This window comes from Nerophis lumbriciformis, linkage group LG28 (genome assembly GCF_033978685.3).
Source record: "Nerophis lumbriciformis linkage group LG28, RoL_Nlum_v2.1, whole genome shotgun sequence".
Lineage (NCBI taxonomy): Eukaryota > Metazoa > Chordata > Actinopteri > Syngnathiformes > Syngnathidae > Nerophis > Nerophis lumbriciformis.
In genome coordinates this window covers 35,397,446-35,418,066 of record NC_084575.2, presented here as the reverse complement: position 1 = coordinate 35,418,066, position 20,621 = coordinate 35,397,446, and the positions used below count along the sequence as shown (strand labels likewise).

At 41.7% G+C, this 20,621-nt stretch overlaps 1 protein-coding gene across 1 annotated transcript in view; it reads left to right on the top strand.

The window, feature by feature from the left end:
- The first annotated feature begins 397 nt into the window (after window positions 1-397).
- The window catches only part of LOC133570804 (uncharacterized), a 99,198-nt gene continuing 78,974 nt past the window's right edge, over window positions 398-20,621 (top strand). The window contains exons 1-3 of the mRNA XM_072916618.1: window positions 398-485; window positions 543-601; window positions 5,712-5,853. Coding sequence (XP_072772719.1) covers window positions 398-485; window positions 543-601; window positions 5,712-5,853 — 289 coding nt within the window. The remainder of the gene's footprint in view (window positions 486-542; window positions 602-5,711; window positions 5,854-20,621) is intronic.

Sequence of the window (20,621 nt, the reverse complement as noted above, 5' to 3'; positions counted from 1 at the left end):
ATTTATTATATATATATATATATATATATATATATATATATATATCTAGAATTCACTGAAAGTCAAGTATTTCTTATATATATCTTAACCACGCCCCCGCCCCACCCCGACCACGCCCCCCACCCCCCACCTCCCGAAATCGAAGGTCTCAAGGTTGGCAAGTATGCTATATAAGTAAACATTGATTGATTAATATACATAAAATAAATAACTGGGTGCATTTATTTAGTCACAAAAACAAATATGTTTTTTTCTTCATTTTTTGCCATTTTCACACATCTCTGAAAGAGGTCCAGGGAGCACCCAAAGATGTGTAGATGAATGGAAGAGTGGAGAAACATTTAAATGCAGAAACAATTAGACTTCTCCTGTATTCCTGTCTTTCAGACACTCGACCATGGAGGAGATCAGAGAAGGTGAGAAGAAAGACAAAATGGATAGTAGCAGTTTTGGAGACCTCCGAAAGAAGCCGCTAGAAACAAGAGGTAAGTGTGAACGTTGAATGTTGCAGGTGGTGAAATAATGCAACGTGCATATCAAAGATAAAGCGCCATCACAGAGGCATCACAGCGAGGAATCCAAAGGAGGCTGCGAGCTGAAAGTGCATGACTGATGCTTACGTTAAGAGAGTAAATGTGAAGGAATAGACAACGAGGCGAGACGAGACAGGTGAGTAAGGTAAGTACTGGTGTGTGCTGCGGTCATGATTTAAACATTACTGGCGTGGTGAAAGCGCTCCACAACAAAGAAAGACGGGAACACACGGGGAATGTTGGCTTGATCCAGGCACACTCATGAAAACATCAAGGCCTTATTTACACTGCACACCAAAATTAAATTGGTTGCCCTCAAGTGACACAGGTCGGATACTTTTTTCCAGTCTAAACACTCCAAAGTGCTTCAAATCTGATCTTTTCACATCAGATTTGGGTGACATCGGGAGGTAGCAGAGGTGGGACCAAGTCATTGTTTTGCAAGTCACAAGTAAGTCTCAAGTCTTTGCCCTCAAGTCCGAGTCAAGTCCCGAGTCAAGACAGGCAAGCCCCGAGTCAAGTCCAAAGTCAAGACTGGAAAGTCTCAAGTCAAGTCCTAAGTCCTGCATTTTGAGTTTCGAGTCCTTTCAAGTCCTTTTAACCACAGACTAATATATTAACACAGATTGTGTATGCTTTTCAAACGCTGTATTTATTTATTAAAACAAGTGCATTTTAAATTGCAGGAAAGAAAATTGTGCTGACATTGCACTTTATAATAGCACTATTAACCAGTCATTTTAAACATTAACTCATTCCTTTACAGAACAAACACATTGAAAAATAAAGTTCAAATGTACTTATTTGTACAAAAGTGTTAACATTGAAAAAACATGACATATACGTGAACATAACAAAAAAGTTGTACTTTTTATATGTCAGGGCCCTATGCTGCATTGCATTTGCAAAAGACCAAATTAGCCAAGAGTCTGTCAGTCATTTGTGCACGATGGGGGCGTAGTATGATGCCACCATGGCTGAAAACTCGCTCCACTGGAGCACTGGAGGCAGGCACTGCCAAGACTCTCATGGCCACTCGGAACAGTGAAGGAAGAGTCTTCATGTTCAATGCCCAGAACAAAAGGGGGGAGAGAGTTTTTTTGGGTTGGTGCACTACTTGTAAGTGTATCTTGTGTTTTGTATGTTGATTTAATAAAAAAAAGAAAATAAAAAAATATATATTTCTTGTGCGGCCCGATACCAATCGATCCACGGACCAGTACCGGGCCGCGGCCCGGTGGTTGGGGACCACTGAGGTAAACAACCAACAGTATGTCAGAAAGCTTGCTAAAACGGTACACATATTCATAATATAGTATACATTTTAACTGACCTTTATTTTACTATTTTTGTCTTTTTTTAAGTGGCTAAAATACGCGGTGCTGCTGACCGCCGTCTAACGTTACGTGTGATATATTGACTAACGTAACCCTGCTTAAAAAAAATCACTGAACAAAAAGTATGAATAAGGTAGTGAACTGCAACAGATTCCCGTGTTTGCAATAACGTTATAACGTTAGCAGTGAGTTTACAGCCTCACTGATTTAACTACACAGCAAATAAAAGTCACGTTACTTAGCCAATAAACGTTATCTTACATTCAAAACTTACCGTTCTTTGTGCAACTTCAAATGCCGGACGAAGTTGGAAGTTGTTGCCTCTCCATCAGTAATTTTCGAACCGCATGTGTTGCATACTGCAAACCGTTTTGTGTTGACCACCTCGTAATTTTTATACCCAAACAAAATTATTTTAGGTATCATTTTTTGTTCACTGGCGTGTGGTTTGGACATGTCTTCTTCGTTGGTTGTCCTGCAATTTGATTGGATGAATGCTGTGTGATGAAAACAAAGTAGATCTAATTTGATTGGCTGTTGTACTGAGACCACACCAGCTGACACACGCAACGCTGATAGACAAGTACACAATGAAAAATACGGAGCGCTCCCGAATAACTTTTTCATCTTTGGGTTTTGGGGAAAGTAGCAAGTCATGTCAAGTCATGTCAATTCAAAAGGCTCAAGTCCAAGTGAAGTCACAAGTCATTGATGTTAAAGTCTAAGTCGAGTTGCAAGTCTTTTTACATTTTGTCAAGTCGAGTCTAAAGTCATCAAATTCATGACTCGAGTCTGACTCGAGTCCAAGTCATGTGACTCGAGTCCACACCTCTGGGAGGTAGTCCAAATCCGATTGGAATCTGATCTTTTCAAAGGTGTCTGCAGTGGAAAGGTAAATCCCACCTGAATGCAACTTACACACTACTGGAGATAATATACACTTACACACTACTGGAGATACTATACACAAACACACTTACACACTACTGGAGATACTATACACAAACACACTTACACACTACTGGAGATACTATACACAAACACACTTACACACTACTGGAGATACTATACACAAACACACTTACACACTACTGGAGATACTATACACAAACACACTTACACACTACTGGAGATACTATACACAAACACACTTACACACTACTGGAGATACTATACACAAACACACTTACACACTATTGGAGATACTATACACAAACACACTTACACACTATTGGAGATACTATACACAAACACACTTACACACTACTGGAGATACTATACACAAACACACTTACACACTATTGGAGATACTATACACAAACACACTTACACACTACTGGAGATACTATACACAAACACACTTACACACTACTGGAGATGCTATACACAAACACACTTACACACTACTGGAGATACTATACACAAACACACTTACACAATACTGGAGATACTATACACAAACACACTTACACACTACTGGAGATACTATACACAAACACACTTACACACTATTGGAGATACTATACACAAACACACTTACACACTACTGGAGATACTATACACAAACACACTTACACACTACTGGAGATACTATACACAAACACACTTACACACTATTGGAGATACTATACACAAACACATTTACACACTATTGGAGATACTATACACAAACACACTTACACGCTATTGGAGATACTATACACAAACACACTTACACACTACTGGAGATACTATACACAAACACACTTACACACTACCGGAGATACTATACACAAACACACTTACACACTACTGGAGATACTATACACAAACACACTTACACACTACTGGAGATACTATACACAAACACACTTACACACTACTGGAGATACTATACACAAACACACTTACACACTACTGCAGATACTATACACAAACACACTTACACACGACTGGAGATACTATACACAAACACACTTACACACGACTGGAGATGCTATACACAAACACACTTACACACTAGAGATACTATACACAAACACACTTTTACACACTAGAGATACTATACACAAACACACTTACACACTACTGGAGATACTATACACACACACACTTACACACTACTGGAGATATTATACACAAACACACTTACACACTACTGGAGATACTATACACAAACACACTTACACACTACTGGAGATACTATACACACACACACTTACACACTACTGGAGATATTATACACAAACACACTTACACACTACTGGAGATACTATACACAAACACACTTACACACTACTGGAGATACTATACACAAACACACTTACACACTACTGGAGATACTATACACAAACACACTTACACACTACTGGAGATACTATACACAAACACACTTACACACTACTGGAGATACTATACACAAACACACTTACACACGACTGGAGATACTATACACAAACACACTTATACACTACTGGAGATACTATACACAAACACACTTACACACTACTGGAGATACTATACACAAACACACTTACACACTACTGGAGATACTATACACAAACACACTTACACACGACTGGAGATACTATACACAAACACACTTATACACTACTGGAGATACTATACACAAACACACTTACGCACTACTGGAGATACTATACACAAACACTCTTACACACTACTGGAGATACTATACACAAACACACTTACACGCTATTGGAGATACTATACACAAACACACTTACACACGACTGGAGATACTATACACAAACACACTTACACACGAATGGAGATACTATACACAAACACACTTACACACGACTGGAGATACTATACACAAACACACTTACACACGATTGGAGATACTATACACAAACACACTTACACACGACTGGAGATACTATACACAAACACACTTACACACTATTGGAGATACTATACACAAACACATTTACACACTATTGGAGATACTATACACAAACACACTTACACACTACTGGAGATACTATACACAAACACACTTACACACGACTGGAGATACTATACACAAACACACTTACACACGACTGGAGATACTATACACAAACACACTTACACACGACTGGAGATACTATACACAAACACACTTACACACGAATGGAGATACTATACACAAACACACTTACACACGACTGGAGATACTATACACAAACACACTTACACACTATTGGAGATACTATACACAAACACACTTACACACGACTGGAGATACTATACACAAACACACTTACACACTACTGGAGATACTATACACAAACACACTTACACACGACTGGAGATACTATACACAAACACACTTACACACTACTGGAGATACTATACACAAACACACTTACACACGACTGGAGATACTATACACAAACACACTTACACACGAATGGAGATACTATACACAAACACACTTACACACGACTGGAGATACTATAAAGAAACCCACTATGGCTCGTATGGTTCCAGTGCCACTTCCTGTTTACACATCCTGTGATTGGATACTCACTTGGGACTCCCAAGTGAGTATCCAATCATAGGATGTGTAAACATCACATTCAACGTGAGGAGGCCATCTAGAAGGCCTTACTGTCAACAACTTGTGTTCTTATTGGCTATCGCAATTATCTATCAACTGTATGTTCCCGTTCAAAATCTCCAGTTGCTTTAAAAGTGTTTTTAAATTGTTTTGGGGTTTTTTACCTGCGAAAAGCAAATACCTACACAGCACAAAAGAACAGAGGGTCATCAACCTAAACCACGATCTTTCTCAGGGTGCGAAAATGTTTGAAATTGAGCAGATTGAGTGTGTATGAGTCGGGGTCTCGCACAGGGTGCCACTGAAGCTGGAGCCGCTAGTGATTTGCTCTCTGACTTTCACTCCATGACGCTCATGTTGAGATGTGAGGAGTCCGCTCTGCGACATGGCAGCACGGCCTTGATGAAAGGCCGCTTTAATGAGGCTAAAAAGAGAGGTTCTCCCCTCCCGGCACAACAGTGGCCTGCCCGTGTTCAGGTGACTGACATGTGGACGACCATTGCTGGAGCGCTTTTGAAGTGGAAATCCAGCCCGTGGTTCTGTGACCATCCGTAATGAAGAAAGGACATTTTTACACGCAAAGTAGGACACGACCTTCTTCAATATTTCAACAAGGCCGCTCCTTCCCTCCGGCGTGGTCTTCCTCACATGTGGTTCTGAAAGTCATGTGACACCTATCATAGATTTTTTTGAGTGAACTGGGCTTGATTGACTAAAATCCAAACGCCACGCGGTCATCAGCATGTGCAATCTATGAAATAGCGTGTACTATTAGTGGGCTTTGTTGCGTGCGATTTACTAAGACTGTGTGTGCAATTGCAAAGTGGTGCAGACCTACTCAGTGGCCTAGTGCATGGGTGTCAAACTCTGGCCCGCAAACCAAATTAGGCCCGCCGTGTAATTTCACTTGGTCCTTGAGGCAATTTCAAATCAACACGAGAGCTGGCCCGCCGATTATATTCAGCGGCCGCAGTAACACCGCATTCACCGCTAATTCTCATACTTGCCAACCCTCCCGGGAGAGTACCGAAATCGTCACATTCGCTTTTCATCCAGTCCGTGTGCTGGCCCAGTCACATAATATGTGCGGCTTCTGCACGCACACTAGAGATGCGCGGATAGGCAATTATTTCATCCGCAACCGCATCAGAAAGTCGTCAACCATCCGCCATCCACCCGATGTAACATTTGATCAGAACCGCACCCCGCCCGCACCCGCCTGTTGTTATATATCTAATATAGACGATGCAAGGTATTAGTGAGGTTATAAAGCTTTTGCCTGTTAAAGAAAGGAGACTGATCCAATGCAGCACAGACATTCGCGTGCCACGCTGTCACGACCCAGACGCACACCAGTGCGCAATCATATGGGAGCCGCGCTGAGCGCACCTCCAAGCGTGTCTCGCTGCCGGCGACGGCCGGGTATGGGCCCGACGCTCCAGCGCCATCCATTTTCAGGGCTAGTTGATTCGGCAGGTGGGTTGTTACACACTCCTTAGCGGGTTCCGACTTCCATGGCCACCGTCCTAGCTGCTGTCTATATCAACCAGGGTGAGCCCCACCCCTTTCGTGAGCGCACTGCGCGCGGAGTGACCCCTGTTACGCGCCCCCGGCAACAGGGGTGGCGGGCAGGTAAGCTGCGCGGGCGGAGCGCGCGGAGTGACCCCTGTTACGAGCCCCCGGCCACGGGGGTGGCGGGCAGGTAAGCTGCTTACCTGCTGCGCGTGACGCCGGCCGCGGCGAAGGCGGACGAGGCGGGGTGTCGGTGCGGTGGGCGCGGTGGTGACCCTGGACGTGCGTCGGGCCCTTCTCGCGGATCGCCTCAGCTACGGCTCCCGGTGTGGCCCTCTCAGGGGAAGGGGCCTCGGTCCCGGACCCCGGCCTTCTCCGCTCCGTAAAAGTGTCCATCTCTTTTCTTTTTTTTTCTTCTGTTGTGGCATATGCTGCAGGTGCCTGCTCGTTTTTCGTATGTGGGTAACAACATTTAACTATGTATATATATTTCCCAATTGGTTTAACTGCCACCCGCCTGAATCTATTTAAAATCTAATTTTTTTTTATTTCAACCACCCGACCCGACCCGACCCGCGGATAAAATCTAATTTTTTTTAATTTCATCCGCCCGATCCGCGGATAATCCGCGGACTCCGCGGTTGTGCCCGCAAACCGCGCATCTCTAACGCACACACAAGTGAATGCAACGCATTCTTGATCAACAGCGATACAAGTTACACTGAGGGTTGCCGTATAAACAAGTTTAAGTTTTGTTTGAAATACACGCCACACTGTGAATCCATCAAACAAGAATGACAAAGACATTTCGGGAGAACATCCGCACCGTAACACAACATAAACACAACAGAACAAATACCCAGAACCCTTTGCAGCACTAACTCTTAAGGGAGCTACAAGGTGTGTGTGTGGGGGGGGGTTTGGTGGTAGCGGGGGTGTATATTGTAGCGTCCCAGAAGAGTTGGTGCTGCAAAAGGATTCTGGGTATTTGTTCCGTTGTGTTTATGTTGTGTTACGGTGCGGATGTTCTCCCGAAATGTGTTTGTCATTCTTGTTTGGTGTGGATTCACAGTGTGACGTATATTTATATAAGTTGTTTATACGGGCACCCTCATTGGAACCTGTATCGCTGTTGATCAAGTATGCGTCGCATTCTCGTGTATGTTCATGCAGAAGCCGCACATATCTTGTGACTGGGCCGGCACGTTGTTAGAATGGATGAAAAGCGGACGTGACGACAGCTCATAGCGGACGTTAAAGGCAGTGCCTTACCCCCAAGACTGTGGTCCAGGTGGACTACGAGATATAATGACTGATGAACACATTCGTTGGATAATGAAGGTTGCCTCAGCTCAAAGCCTGAGCCCCAACATTTATGAACTAGCATCCAAGAAAAGATGTCAGGTATCTGGCTTGGGCACATCAGATTAGATCAGTGTGTTGCAAACTGAGCAGTTTAAAGTCCTGAATGGTTGTTTTATTCATTGTTATTTTCTTTTCTAATTTATTAGCCTGTGGAAAAAGTTAATTTTGATATTTACCTCAGAAGGCTGCAAATAGAAAAGAGGCATTCAATTTTTATTTAAATTGTATTTGATATGCCATTGATATTTTTTTATTATTATTATTTGAAACTCGATTTTGCATGTCACTATAAAGTTATATAAGCACAACACTGCATGTAACTTCCAGTAGGAATGTCTTAGAGACATGAAACAAGAACCTCTATGTAGGTCTTACTTAGACCTACATTTCATATATTGATAACCCCCAGCAAAAATCCACAGGAAGTTTGCAATTCCCCCTTCAAAACAAAAATTTTGTAAAAACCGGTCACCTTTTTTCAAACATTATCTCCTCTGAGCGTGTTTGTCGCGTCGACTTCAAATTAGAAGTTATATAAGCCTTGCTTGTTCAATATTCAATGCAAAACTTGTTTGGGTCCCTATTAAAAGGTTAATTTGTTCAACCTTGGCCCGCGGCTTTGTTCACTTATAAATTTTGGCCCACTCTGTATTTGAGTTTGACACCCCTGGCCTAGTGGTTAGAGTGTCCGCCCTGAGATCGGTAGGTCGAGTCATACAAAACGACTATAAAATGGTAAATGGGTTATACTTTGTGGAAGTCGCTTCCTAGCGGTCCCGCTGACAGACACGTCATAGGATCCAAGCGTGCAGGTTTTAACAGAGTTTTAATGATCATATGTTTTAATCAAAAGTTTTCTCTCGCAGAATGTGACTTTTCAATCACGTCCGTATCCTCTCTCCCCTTCTGCTCCCGGCCGCTTGCTGTTAAAGACAACAGATGATTGGATTAACACGTACAACCTGTGAAATCTAATCACCTGCCAGCTGTGTCTCGCCGTCAGCACTGCCACGCCCCCGTCTGATGGTGCTCTGTCCTCAGCACCATGGACAGAGGCGGTGACTTTTGCTCCTGCAGGCAGCGCTGGCTACATCTCCCCCCACATACTTGTTTAGCGCTTTTCTACCTTCAAGGTACTCATAGCGCTTTGACACTATTTACACATTCACCCATTCATCCCCAGTTTCTACCAACTAAGTCACGTCCGTTGTGTCCTGAGCAAGACACTTCACCCTTGCTCCTGATGGGTGGTGGTTAATGCCTTGCATGGCAGCTCCCGCCATCAGTGTGTGAATATGTGTGTGAATGGGTGAATGTGGAAATAGTGTCAAAGCGCTTTGAGTACCTTGAAGGTAGAAAAGCGCTATACAAGTATAACCCATTTACCATTTAGTAATATATATTATATGTGAAAAAACAAACGTCATTAAAAAAATACCAAAACGCATCAATTGAATTGATTTTAATCAGCCCCTTAAGTCCTCTAGCAGCTATATAATAATAATAATAATAATAATAATAATAATAATAATAATAATAATAATAACAATAATAATAATAATAGATTTTATTTGTAAAAAGCAAACAACCTCAAAGTGCTACAGTGTATTGAAAAAAATAAAATAAAAAGATAATAAAAATAAATAAAAATTAGAACTAGTATGCATACATCTAAAAAAAGGCTCTTTTAAAAAGAAGGGTTTTTAAGCCTTTTTTAAAAGCATCCACAGTCTGTGGTGCCCTCAGGTGGTCAGGGAGAGCGTACCACAGACTAGGAGCGGTGGAGCAGAAAGCCCGGTCTCCCATTGTTCGTAGCTTTGTCCTCGGAGGTTGGAGGAGGTTAGCCTGTCCGGAGTGGAGGTGGATTTGGGGGTGAGCAGTTCTTTGAGGTAGAGGGGGGGCATTTCCATGGAGGGTTAGTAGGGAGACTTTGTATTCAATCCTGAATGGAACAGGAAGCCAGTGAAGGGATTTGAGAATTGGTGTGATATGGCTGTATTCCCGCACTCTCATCAGGATCAAAGCAGCACTATTTGGTATATATTATAAAAGTATGTTGCTGAATTGATGATATCTCTAATATTTTTCTTTATGAGCATCCACCAAAATGTTGCCACACACACACAAAGGACGGAGGTTTCGCGTCCTTGTCAGGTTCAAACACTGATGACATCTATTAATCAGACAAGAAGCAAGGAATCATGCAGACACCGAGTTCAATTTAGCTCATGAGGAGAACGCATGGAGCTGCACACTTAGTCACAGTCTTGGCCTACGCTCTAAGGTTCAGCTCCTGCGTCCCTCTATTTATTCAGGAGTTCCACAGTCAACAACACTAAGGCCACCTCTAAAAGGAGTGGTCACATATATTATGCAAAGCAGGTCCAGGACGCACAATACGTGACGGAATGTGCTGGGGGCCTTGTGATTTCGCCTTGTCCCCGCTTCGTCTGCGTGTTGTCATCTTATCTTCGTTGAGGTCCTTGAAGTCCTTGGCTGTTAGCGGGCTAAAACAAAGATAACATCTACGGCTGAGGCCACCCCTCAGACAAGAAGTTTTTGTCCTTGCACAGATCAGAGAAGTCTAACTTGAGCAGAATCAGAATCAGAATCAGAATCAGCTTTATTGTCATTACGCAAGGTAACGAGATTGAGGCCATTCCATACAGTGCGATGTGTGCATGCTAGAAAAACAATGTGCAAATATATAAAAATATAAAAAATGTAGAAGTGCAATGAATATGGTGTGAAATGAATATATACATGAAAAAACAAAACAAAAACAGGGTGGTTGGTGGAATGGGTTATTGCACCGAAGAGAAGGCAGTTATGAGGGACAATGGGGCAGTCCGTTCAGGATGGTTATGGCCCTTGGGAAGAAGCTGTTCTTTAGCCTGTTTGTTTTGGTTTTAATGCACCTGTAGCGCTTCCCAGAGGGCAGCAGGTGGAACAGGTCAGAGCCAGGGTGGGTGCTGTCCTTGATGATGGCACTGGCTCTGTTGAGGCAGCGGGAGGTGTAGATGTCCGTCAGAGAGGGGAGAGGGCGGCCGATGATCTTCTGAGCCGTCTTGACCACTCTTTGCAGCCTCTCCCTGTCTGCTGCAGTGCAGCTGCTGTACCATACCGTAATACAGTAGGTCAGCAGGCTCTCGATGGACGAGCGGTAGAAGGTCAGCAGCAGGTCAGGCTTCAGGTTGTACTTCCCGAGGACTCTAAGGAAGTGTAGCCGCTGCTGAGCCTTCTTGATGATTGATGTGGTGTTGACTGTCCAGGAGAAGTCATTAGAGATGTGGACTCCAAGGTACCTGAAGGTGTGGACCCTCTCTACACGCTCTCCGTTGATGTAGAGGGGGGCAGGGTCGGTGCTGCTCCTCCTGAAGTCGACGATGATCTCTCTGGTCTTGCTGGTGTTGAGAGCGAGGTTGTTCTCCGAAGACCAGGCCGTCAGCTTCAGGACCTCCTCTCTGTAGGCAGCCTCATCACCCCTGGAGATGAGCCCGACCACTGTGGTATCGTCGGCGAACTTGACGGTAAGGTTGTCACTGTGGGCCGGACTGCAGTCATGGGTGTAAAGGCAGTAGAGGAGGGGGCTCAGCACACAGCCCTGTGGGGAGCCGATGCTCAGCGTGCGGGAGGATGAGAGGTGCGGGCCAGGTCTCACATTCTGGGGTCGGTCCATTAGGAAGTCCCTTATCCAGGCGTTTGTGAGAGGGGGGAGGCCAAGAGTGTCCAGTTTATTGCAGAGTCTGTCCGGGATTATTGTATTGAAGGCAGAGCTATAGTCCACAGAGAGCATCCGTACGTAGCTCTGCTGCTGCTCCAGGTGGTTCAGAGCAGAGTGGAGAGCAACAGCGATGGCGTCCTCTGTGGACCTGTTCGCCCGGTATGCGAACTGGTGGGGGTCGAAGTCTGGAGGGATATGGTCCTTGATGTGCTGGAGAACAAGTCGCTCGAAGCACTTCATGATTACCGGAGTGAGGGCCACTGGTCGGTAGTCATTCAGGCTGGTGATGGGAGACTTCTTCGGCACCGGGATTATTGTAGATGACTTCAGGCAGGATGGGATGACTGCTTGAGCCAGGGAGAGGTTGAAGATCCTGGTGAGGGGGGGAGCGAGCTGGTGGGCGCACGTCCTGAGCACCTTTCCAGGTACTCCGTCTGGTCCGGTAGCCTTCCTGGGGTTCACAGCCAGGAGCACTCGTCTGACACTGTGCTCCTGTACAGTGAGTGGAGTGGCGCCGGAGCCCGGTGGGGGCGGGGGCAGGGCTGGAGCAGATGAGTGTCGCAAATAACTAAAGCAACGGACTTTAAGCATACTAAAGTTAGTGTGATAATATATACATCATTATTCTAACAGTCCTTCTGACAGGTGCTAAATAAAACGCAAACGAGTGCTCGCAAAACGCTGGTGTTGAGTGTTGATAAATCACACTGCGCATGCTAAATAATTATATTTGCAACTCCTTCCCCCCAGTATTGTGGGCGTTTTGAGAATCGGCATATATTGTCCACGTTAATGAATTACACGCCTTCTTCTGCTCACTTAATAGACACAATCCACTTTGTATACGTTTTGTAGATCAGCTTTGAATGTGCTAACAAGTTTGCACCCGTTTTAGTACACGCAAACCTTTTGTGAATCAGGGCCCGAGTATTTATTTTTTTCTATTCACTACGAGCTTCACAATCAAAATCCTCCGCTGCACGTCCTCCCCCCTATCAGCTATGTGTTTTAATTTGAAAGGAACAACGTCCACAGCCAATCAGATAGCAGCTGACAGAGTAATTACTTATGGCACTTATATGCATTATTGTTGCTCTCGCCGCGCAGCGCCTGATAAGTGAGCGTGCTGCCAGACAAGGAGAGGTCCTTGAGGCCCAAACTAATATATGGCGGCTGTTTTTATTGAGGCGGGATGGTACCTAAGTCATGCCCACCTCAAAGCCGCCACGCCGTCTGTTTTATATACGCAGGCCGGGTTATTTATTTGGAGCAATTTCCTCTCTAGCACAAGATGCGGCTAATGCCCAGTTTTTAATACATTATTTACACATGGAAATGTGTGCAGAAGGGAGGAAAATGAATGGACCGCCGCTCGCTGCCGCGATCTGTTATATCACAGTTTAACAATCTGGATTGCTAATAGAACCATTTATCATGGAGCACTCATTTATTCCAAGGGAGCGGCCCAGGTCTCGGTCCCAGAGGCCTATGGAAATGGGGTGCATGTAATGAAGCTCAAGTGAGAGTCACTTTGTTTAAAAAGTGGAGACGCCGTGCTCTGAGTCAATTAGGATGGACCCAGGTGCTCCCCCCCCCCCCCAACGCCACAGCCCCCCTAATTGAATTGTGTTTGCAGCCTGCAGGAAACCTGAAGTGACGGCAAATAAATGTGTGACCTAAGTTCTGTTTTATCCCACCTAACGCACCGGCGTTTGGGCCAGCGTTCTGCAACCCAAAGCATATTTGGAGTATTTGCCTCGAACAAAATAACCACCGGAAGCAACTGCCTCGTGTAAAAATAAGAAGTGATTTTAAATCATGTTTGTCACGTTCAAACACTGAGGACATCTGTTAAACAAGACAGAAGGCAAGGAATCAAACAGAGACAGAATTCAATTTGGACTCAATATTGAGGAGAGACATGGCCACTGCACTCTCTGTACAGTCCTGCACCACGCTCTGACGAAGAAGGTTTTCGTCTCCTCATTTATTCAGATGTTCAATGTTCACGCACCAACACATGTCACAGCAGGAATGGGAAGTATGTAAAACAGTCATTGTTTTTGGTCTCATTGAAGTCCAAGAAGAGGATGTCTCGGGCTGGGCTCTTCCTGGATCCAGCTGGGGCAGGTGTTGGAGGACAATGGATAACCCCTCCCGTCTCCTGACCACAGCAACTTCAAAAGGGCAGCGGGTCGTAAATAGCGTTGACCTCGGTTACCAAATAGTTGGAAGAGAGTTTGTGAAATACTTCAGAGAGAGTTCATTTAACACTTCAAAGAGAGTTCCTCTGGAAGTTGAGCAGATCCTGCCATCTGTCCGTGTTGAAATCACAGTGGCGTTTCACGAGCCTTCTTCCTCTTGTTAGGCCTCGAAAGACAGCATTCATAATACAACGTTTCTTTTGTGATAACTTACAATTATTCCAACAATGTTTCTTTCATTGTATCTTTAGACCAGGTAGCATGTAGACCAGGTAGCATGTAGAGCAGGTAGCATGTAGACCAGGTAGCATGTAGAGCAGGTAGCATGTAGAGCAGGTAGCATGTAGACCAGGTGTGGCCACACTTTATCTGCAGGGGAGCTACTTCTCAATGGACCGAGTGGAGGGGATCTACCTATACAGTCTGGTGTGACGTGGGAGATGATCTAGTTTCACCTATTTGGGTTAAAAATATTTTTTGCAAAGCAGTAATTATAGTCTGCAAATGAAGTGTTGTTGTTGAGTGTCGGTGCTGTCTAGAGCTCGGCAGAGTAATCGTGTAATACTAGGGGTGTAACGGTACGTGCATTTGTATTGAACTATTTCGGTACGGGGGTTCCGGTTCGGTTCGGAGGTGTACCGAACGAGTTTCCACACGGACATATTAAGTAGCGTAACGCACGTTGTGTAAACAATGCACACCGAGGCACAACACACGGCGTGCTAGCAGCTAACGGGCTAGGATAGACTGACCATACGTCCTCTTTTCACCGGACATGTCCTTTTTTGCGGAGCTGTCAGGGCGGAGTTTCTTAAATGCCTCAAATGTCCGGCATTTTGAGTTAGGGTTGCGTGTATTTTCAATGTACGTTCAAGGTTAAGAAGGGGTTAAAAACAAAACAAACAGCAGCATTGGTGAGGGAGGGGCAGAGACAGAGAGAGAGAGAGAGTTATGATAAATGCGCATGCGTCGCCAGGCTCTGCTTTTTATCCATAGATTTATCACATTTAATTTTTTATTATCTATAGCAGGGGTGTCAAAAGTGTGCCATTTGCGGCTTACAGCTAATGTTTTAAAGGCCCACGGCACATTCTAAAAATACTATTAAAATAAACAAAAACATAAGAAAAGTGAAATAAAAAAGGTTAAAGGTTAAATGTAATTTAGAAAAAGTTGCAATGTTGACTAATAAAACAAAGCTGTTTTTCTTTTCTTTCAAACTGTCATTGCTCAAAACATAATATTGAATCAAAATCAATGTTATTATGAATTATTGACCTATCCAAGGTTCCCATTACTTCACATCAAATATTACACTAAGAAAAATATTTTTGGTGGAAGATTTTGCAAATTTGGTAAATAAATAACCCAAAAATGTATATTTTGTTGTTTTCTTACTGTACCGAAAATGAACCGAACCGTGACCTCTAAACCGAGGTACGTACCGAACCGACATTTTTGTGTACCGTTACACCCCTATGTAATACTCTTCCATATCAGTAGGTGGCAGCAGGTAGCTAATTGCTTTGTAGATGTCAGGAACAGCGATAGGTGGCGTGCCTACCGCTGTTTTCTGTGACCAACAAGTATGTGCTCCAATAGAAATTATTGGAAACTCAAAACAGCCAAGACATTATGTTCTTTACAATTGTATGTAAACTTTTGACCATGACTGTACATATGTATGCATATAATATATATATATATATATATATATATATATATATATATATATATATATATATATATATATATATATATATATATATGTATATATATATATATATATATATATATATATATATATATATATATATATATATTAGAGATGCGCGGATAGGCAATTATTTCATCCGCAACCGCATCAGAAAGTCGTCAACCATCCGCCATCCACCCGATCTAACATTTGATCAGAACCGCACCCGCCTGCACCCGCCCGCACCCGCCCGTTGTTATATATCTAATATAGACGATGCAAGGCATTAGTGAGGTTATAAAGCTTTTGCCTGTTAAAGAAAGGAGACTGATCCAATGCAGCACAGACATTCGCGTGCCACGCTGTCGCGGCCCAGACGCACACCAGTGCGCAATCATATGTTACGCAATCATATGTTACGCGCCCCCGGCAACAGGGGTGGCGGGCAGGTAAGCTGCTTACCTGCTGCGCGTGACGCCGGCCGCGGCGAAGGCGGACGAGGCGGGGTGTCGGTGCGGTGGGCGCGGTGGTGACCCTGGACGTGCGTCGGGCCCTTCTCGCGGATCGCCTCAGCTACGGCTCCCGGTGGGGCCCTCTCGGGGGAAGGGGCCTCGGTCCCGGACCCCGGCGAGGCGTCCCTTCTCCGCTCCGTAAAAGTGTCCATCTCTTTTTTTTTTCTTCTTCTGTTGTGGCATATGCTGCAGGTGCCTGCTCGTTTTTCGTATGTGGGTAACAACATTTAACTATGTATATATATTTCCCAATTGGTTTAACTGCCACCCGCCTGAATCTATTTAAAATCTAATTTTTTTTTATTTCAACCGCCCGACCCGACCCGCGGATAAAATCTAATTTTTTTTAATTCCAACCGCCCGATCCGCGGATAATCCGCGGACTCCGCGGTTGTGTCCGCAAACCTCGCATCTCTAATATATATATATATATATATATATATATATATATATATATATATATATATATATATATATATATATATATATATATATATATATATATATTCCTTCCATGTTCCTATCTTCTTGAGATTTTTGTTGGTCGGGGATTCGGGTAAACTCCACAAGTGCTGTGGTGCCAAAACCACACTTTTGTCATACAGTAACTTCCTTCTACATGCTCCAATCTTCCTGAAATGTTCATGGAGGGTCGGGCTTTTGGAGGGACGTGACTGAATGCGTCTCGCAGCTTTAATCGGTCATTGAAATTCAGTCGTAATTGTAGTTGATAATTATTGTTTTGTGTTTTGATTCATGTCAGTGATTGCAGCTGATTCAGGCTCCAGCACCCCCCCCCCCCCCCCCCCCGCCACCCTGAGAGGGACAAGCGGTAGAAAATGGATGGATGGATTAAATATTAAAATGTATTAATAAGTAAAACTGATTTTCAAGGTAAAAACTGATTTTCAAGGTAAAAGTTGATTTTGGGCAGCACGGTGGTAGAAGGGTTAGTGCGTCTGCCTCACAATACGAAGGTCCTGAGTTGTCGTGAGTTCAATCCCGGCCTCGGGATCTTTCTGTGTGGAGTTTGCATGTTCTCCCCGTGACTGCGTGGGTTCTACTCCGGCTTCCTCCCACCTCCAAAGACATGCACTTGGAGATAGGCCCCTCCCACCTCCAAAGACATGCACCTGGGGATAGGCCCCTCCCACCTCCAAAGACATGCACCTGGGGATAGGCCCCTCCCACCTCCAAAGACATGCACCTGGGGATAGGCCCCTCCCACCTCCAAAGACATGCACCTGGGGATAGGTTGATTGGCAACACTAAATGGTCCCTAGTGTGTGAATGTGAGTGTGAATGTTGTCTGTCTATCTGTGTTGGCCCTGCGATGAGGTGGCGACTTGTCCAGGGTGTGCACCGCCTTCCGCCCGATTGAAGCTGAGATAGGCTCCAGCGCCCCCCGCGACCCCGAAGGGAATAAGCGGTAGAAAATGGATGGATGGATGAAGTTGATTTTCAAAGTAAAAGTTGATTTTCAAGGTAAAAACTGATTTTGAAGGTAAAAACTGATTTTCAAGGTAAAAAGTTGATTTTCAAGGTAAAAGTTGATTTTCAATGTAAAAGTTGATTTTCAAGGTAAAAACTGATTTTGAAGGTAAAAATTGATTTTCAAGGTAAAAGTTGATTTTCAAGGTAAAAGTTGATTTTCAAGGTAAAAACTGATTTTCAAGGTAAAAGTTGATTTTCAAGCTAAAAACTGATTTTCAAGGTAAAAGTTGATTTTCAAGGTAAAAACTGATTTTCAAGGTAAAAACTGATTTTCAAGGTAAAAAGTTGATTTTCAAGGTAAAAACTGATTTTCAAGGTAAAAGTTGATTTTCAAGATAAAAAATAATTTTCAAGGTAAAAGTTGATTTTCAAGGTAAAAACTGATTTTCAAGGTAAAAGTTGATTTCAAGGTAAAAACTGATTTTCAAGGTAAAAACTGATTTTCAAGGTAAAAAGTTGATTTTCAAGGTAAAAACTGATTTTCAAGGTAAAAGTTGATTTTCAAGGTAAAAACTGATTTTCAAGGTAAAAGTTGATTTTCAAGCTAAAAACTGATTTTCAAGGTAAAAGTTGATTTTCAAGGTATAAGTTGATTTTCAAGGTAAAAACTGATTTTCAAGGTAAAAAATTGATTTTCAAGGTAAAAACTGATTTTCAAGGTAAAAGTTGATTTTCAAGGTAAAAGTTGATTTTCAAGGTAAAAACTGATTTTCAAGGTAAAAGTTGATTTTCAAGGTAAAAGTTGATTTTCAAGGTTAAAAGTTGATTTTCAAGGTAAAAACTGATTTTCAAGGTAAAAAGTAGATTTTTAAGGTAAAAACTGATTTTCAAGGTAAAAGTTGATTTTCAAGGTAAAAAATAATTTTCAAGGTAAAAGTTGATTTTCAAGGTAAAAACTGATTTTCAAGGTAAAAGTTGATTTTCAAGGTAAAAACTGATTTTCAAGGTAAAAACTGATTTTCAAGGTAAAAAGTTGATTTTCAAGGTAAAAACTGATTTTCAAGGTAAAAGTTGATTTTCAAGGTAAAAACTGATTTTCAAGGTAAAAGTTGATTTTCAAGCTAAAAACTGATTTTCAAGCTAAAAACTGATTTTCAAGGTAAAAGTTGATTTTCAAGGTAAAAACTGATTTTCAAGGTAAAAGTTGATTTTCAAGCTAAAAACTGATTTTCAAGGTAAAAGTTGATTTTCAAGCTAAAAACTGATTTTCAAGGTAAAAACTGATTTTCAAGGTAAAAAGTTGATTTTCAAGGTAAAAACTGATTTTCAAGGTAAAAGTTGATTTTCAAGGTAAAAAATAATTTTCAAGGTAAAAGTTGATTTTCAAGGTAAAAACTGATTTTCAAGGTAAAAGTTGATTTTCAAGGTAAAAACTGATTTTCAAGGTAAAAACTGATTTTCAAGGTAAAAAGTTGATTTTCAAGGTAAAAACTGATTTTCAAGGTAAAAGTTGATTTTCAAGGTAAAAACTGATTTTCAAGGTAAAAGTTGATTTTCAAGCTAAAAACTGATTTTCAAGGTAAAAGTTGATTTTCAAGGTATAAGTTGATTTTCAAGGTAAAAACTGATTTTCAAGGTAAAAAATTGATTTTCAAGGTAAAAACTGATTTTCAAGGTAAAAGTTGATTTTCAAGGTAAAAGTTGATTTTCAAGGTAAAAACTGATTTTCAAGGTAAAAGTTGATTTTCAAGGTAAAAGTTGATTTTCAAGGTTAAAAGTTGATTTTCAAGGTAAAAACTGATTTTCAAGGTAAAAAGTAGATTTTTAAGGTAAAAACTGATTTTCAAGGTAAAAGTTGATTTTCAAGGTAAAAAATAATTTTCAAGGTAAAAGTTGATTTTCAAGGTAAAAACTGATTTTCAAGGTAAAAGTTGATTTTCAAGGTAAAAACTGATTTTCAAGGTAAAAAGTTGATTTTCAAGGTAAAAGTTGATTTTCAATGTAAAAGTTGATTTTCAAGGTAAAAAATAATTTTCAAGGTAAAAACTGATTTTCAAGGTAAAAGTTGATTTTCAAGGTAAAAAATAATTTTCAAGGTAAAAGTTGATTTTCAAGGTAAAAACTGATTTTCAAGGTAAAAGTTGATTTTCAAGGTAAAAACTGATTTTCAAGGTAAAAACTGATTTTCAAGGTAAAAGTTGATTTTCAAGGTAAAAACTGATTTTCAAGGTAAAAGTTGATTTTCAAGGTAAAAACTGATTTTCAAGGTAAAAACTGATTTTCAAGGCAAAAGTTGATTTTCAAGGTAAAAGTTGATTTTCAAGGTAAAAACTGATTTTCAAGGTAAAAAGTTGATTTTCAAGGTAAAAGTTGATTTTCAATGTAAAAGTTGATTTTCAAGGTAAAAACTGATTTTGAAGGTAAAAATTGATTTTCAAGGTAAAAGTTGATTTTCAAGGTAAAAACTGATTTTCAAGGTAAAAGTTGATTTTCAAGGTAAAAGTTGATTTTCAAGGTAAAAGTTGATTTTCAAGGTAAAAAATAATTTTCAAGGTAAAAGTTGATTTTCAAGGTAAAAACTGATTTTCAAGGTAAAAGTTGATTTTCAAGGTAAAAACTGATTTTCAAGGTAAAAGTTCATTGAGTTTGTCGACAAATATAAACGCAACACTTGTTTTTGCTCCCATTTTTCATGAGTGAAACTCTAATATCTAATATCTGCTTTACTATATACACAAAATATCTATTCCTCTCAAA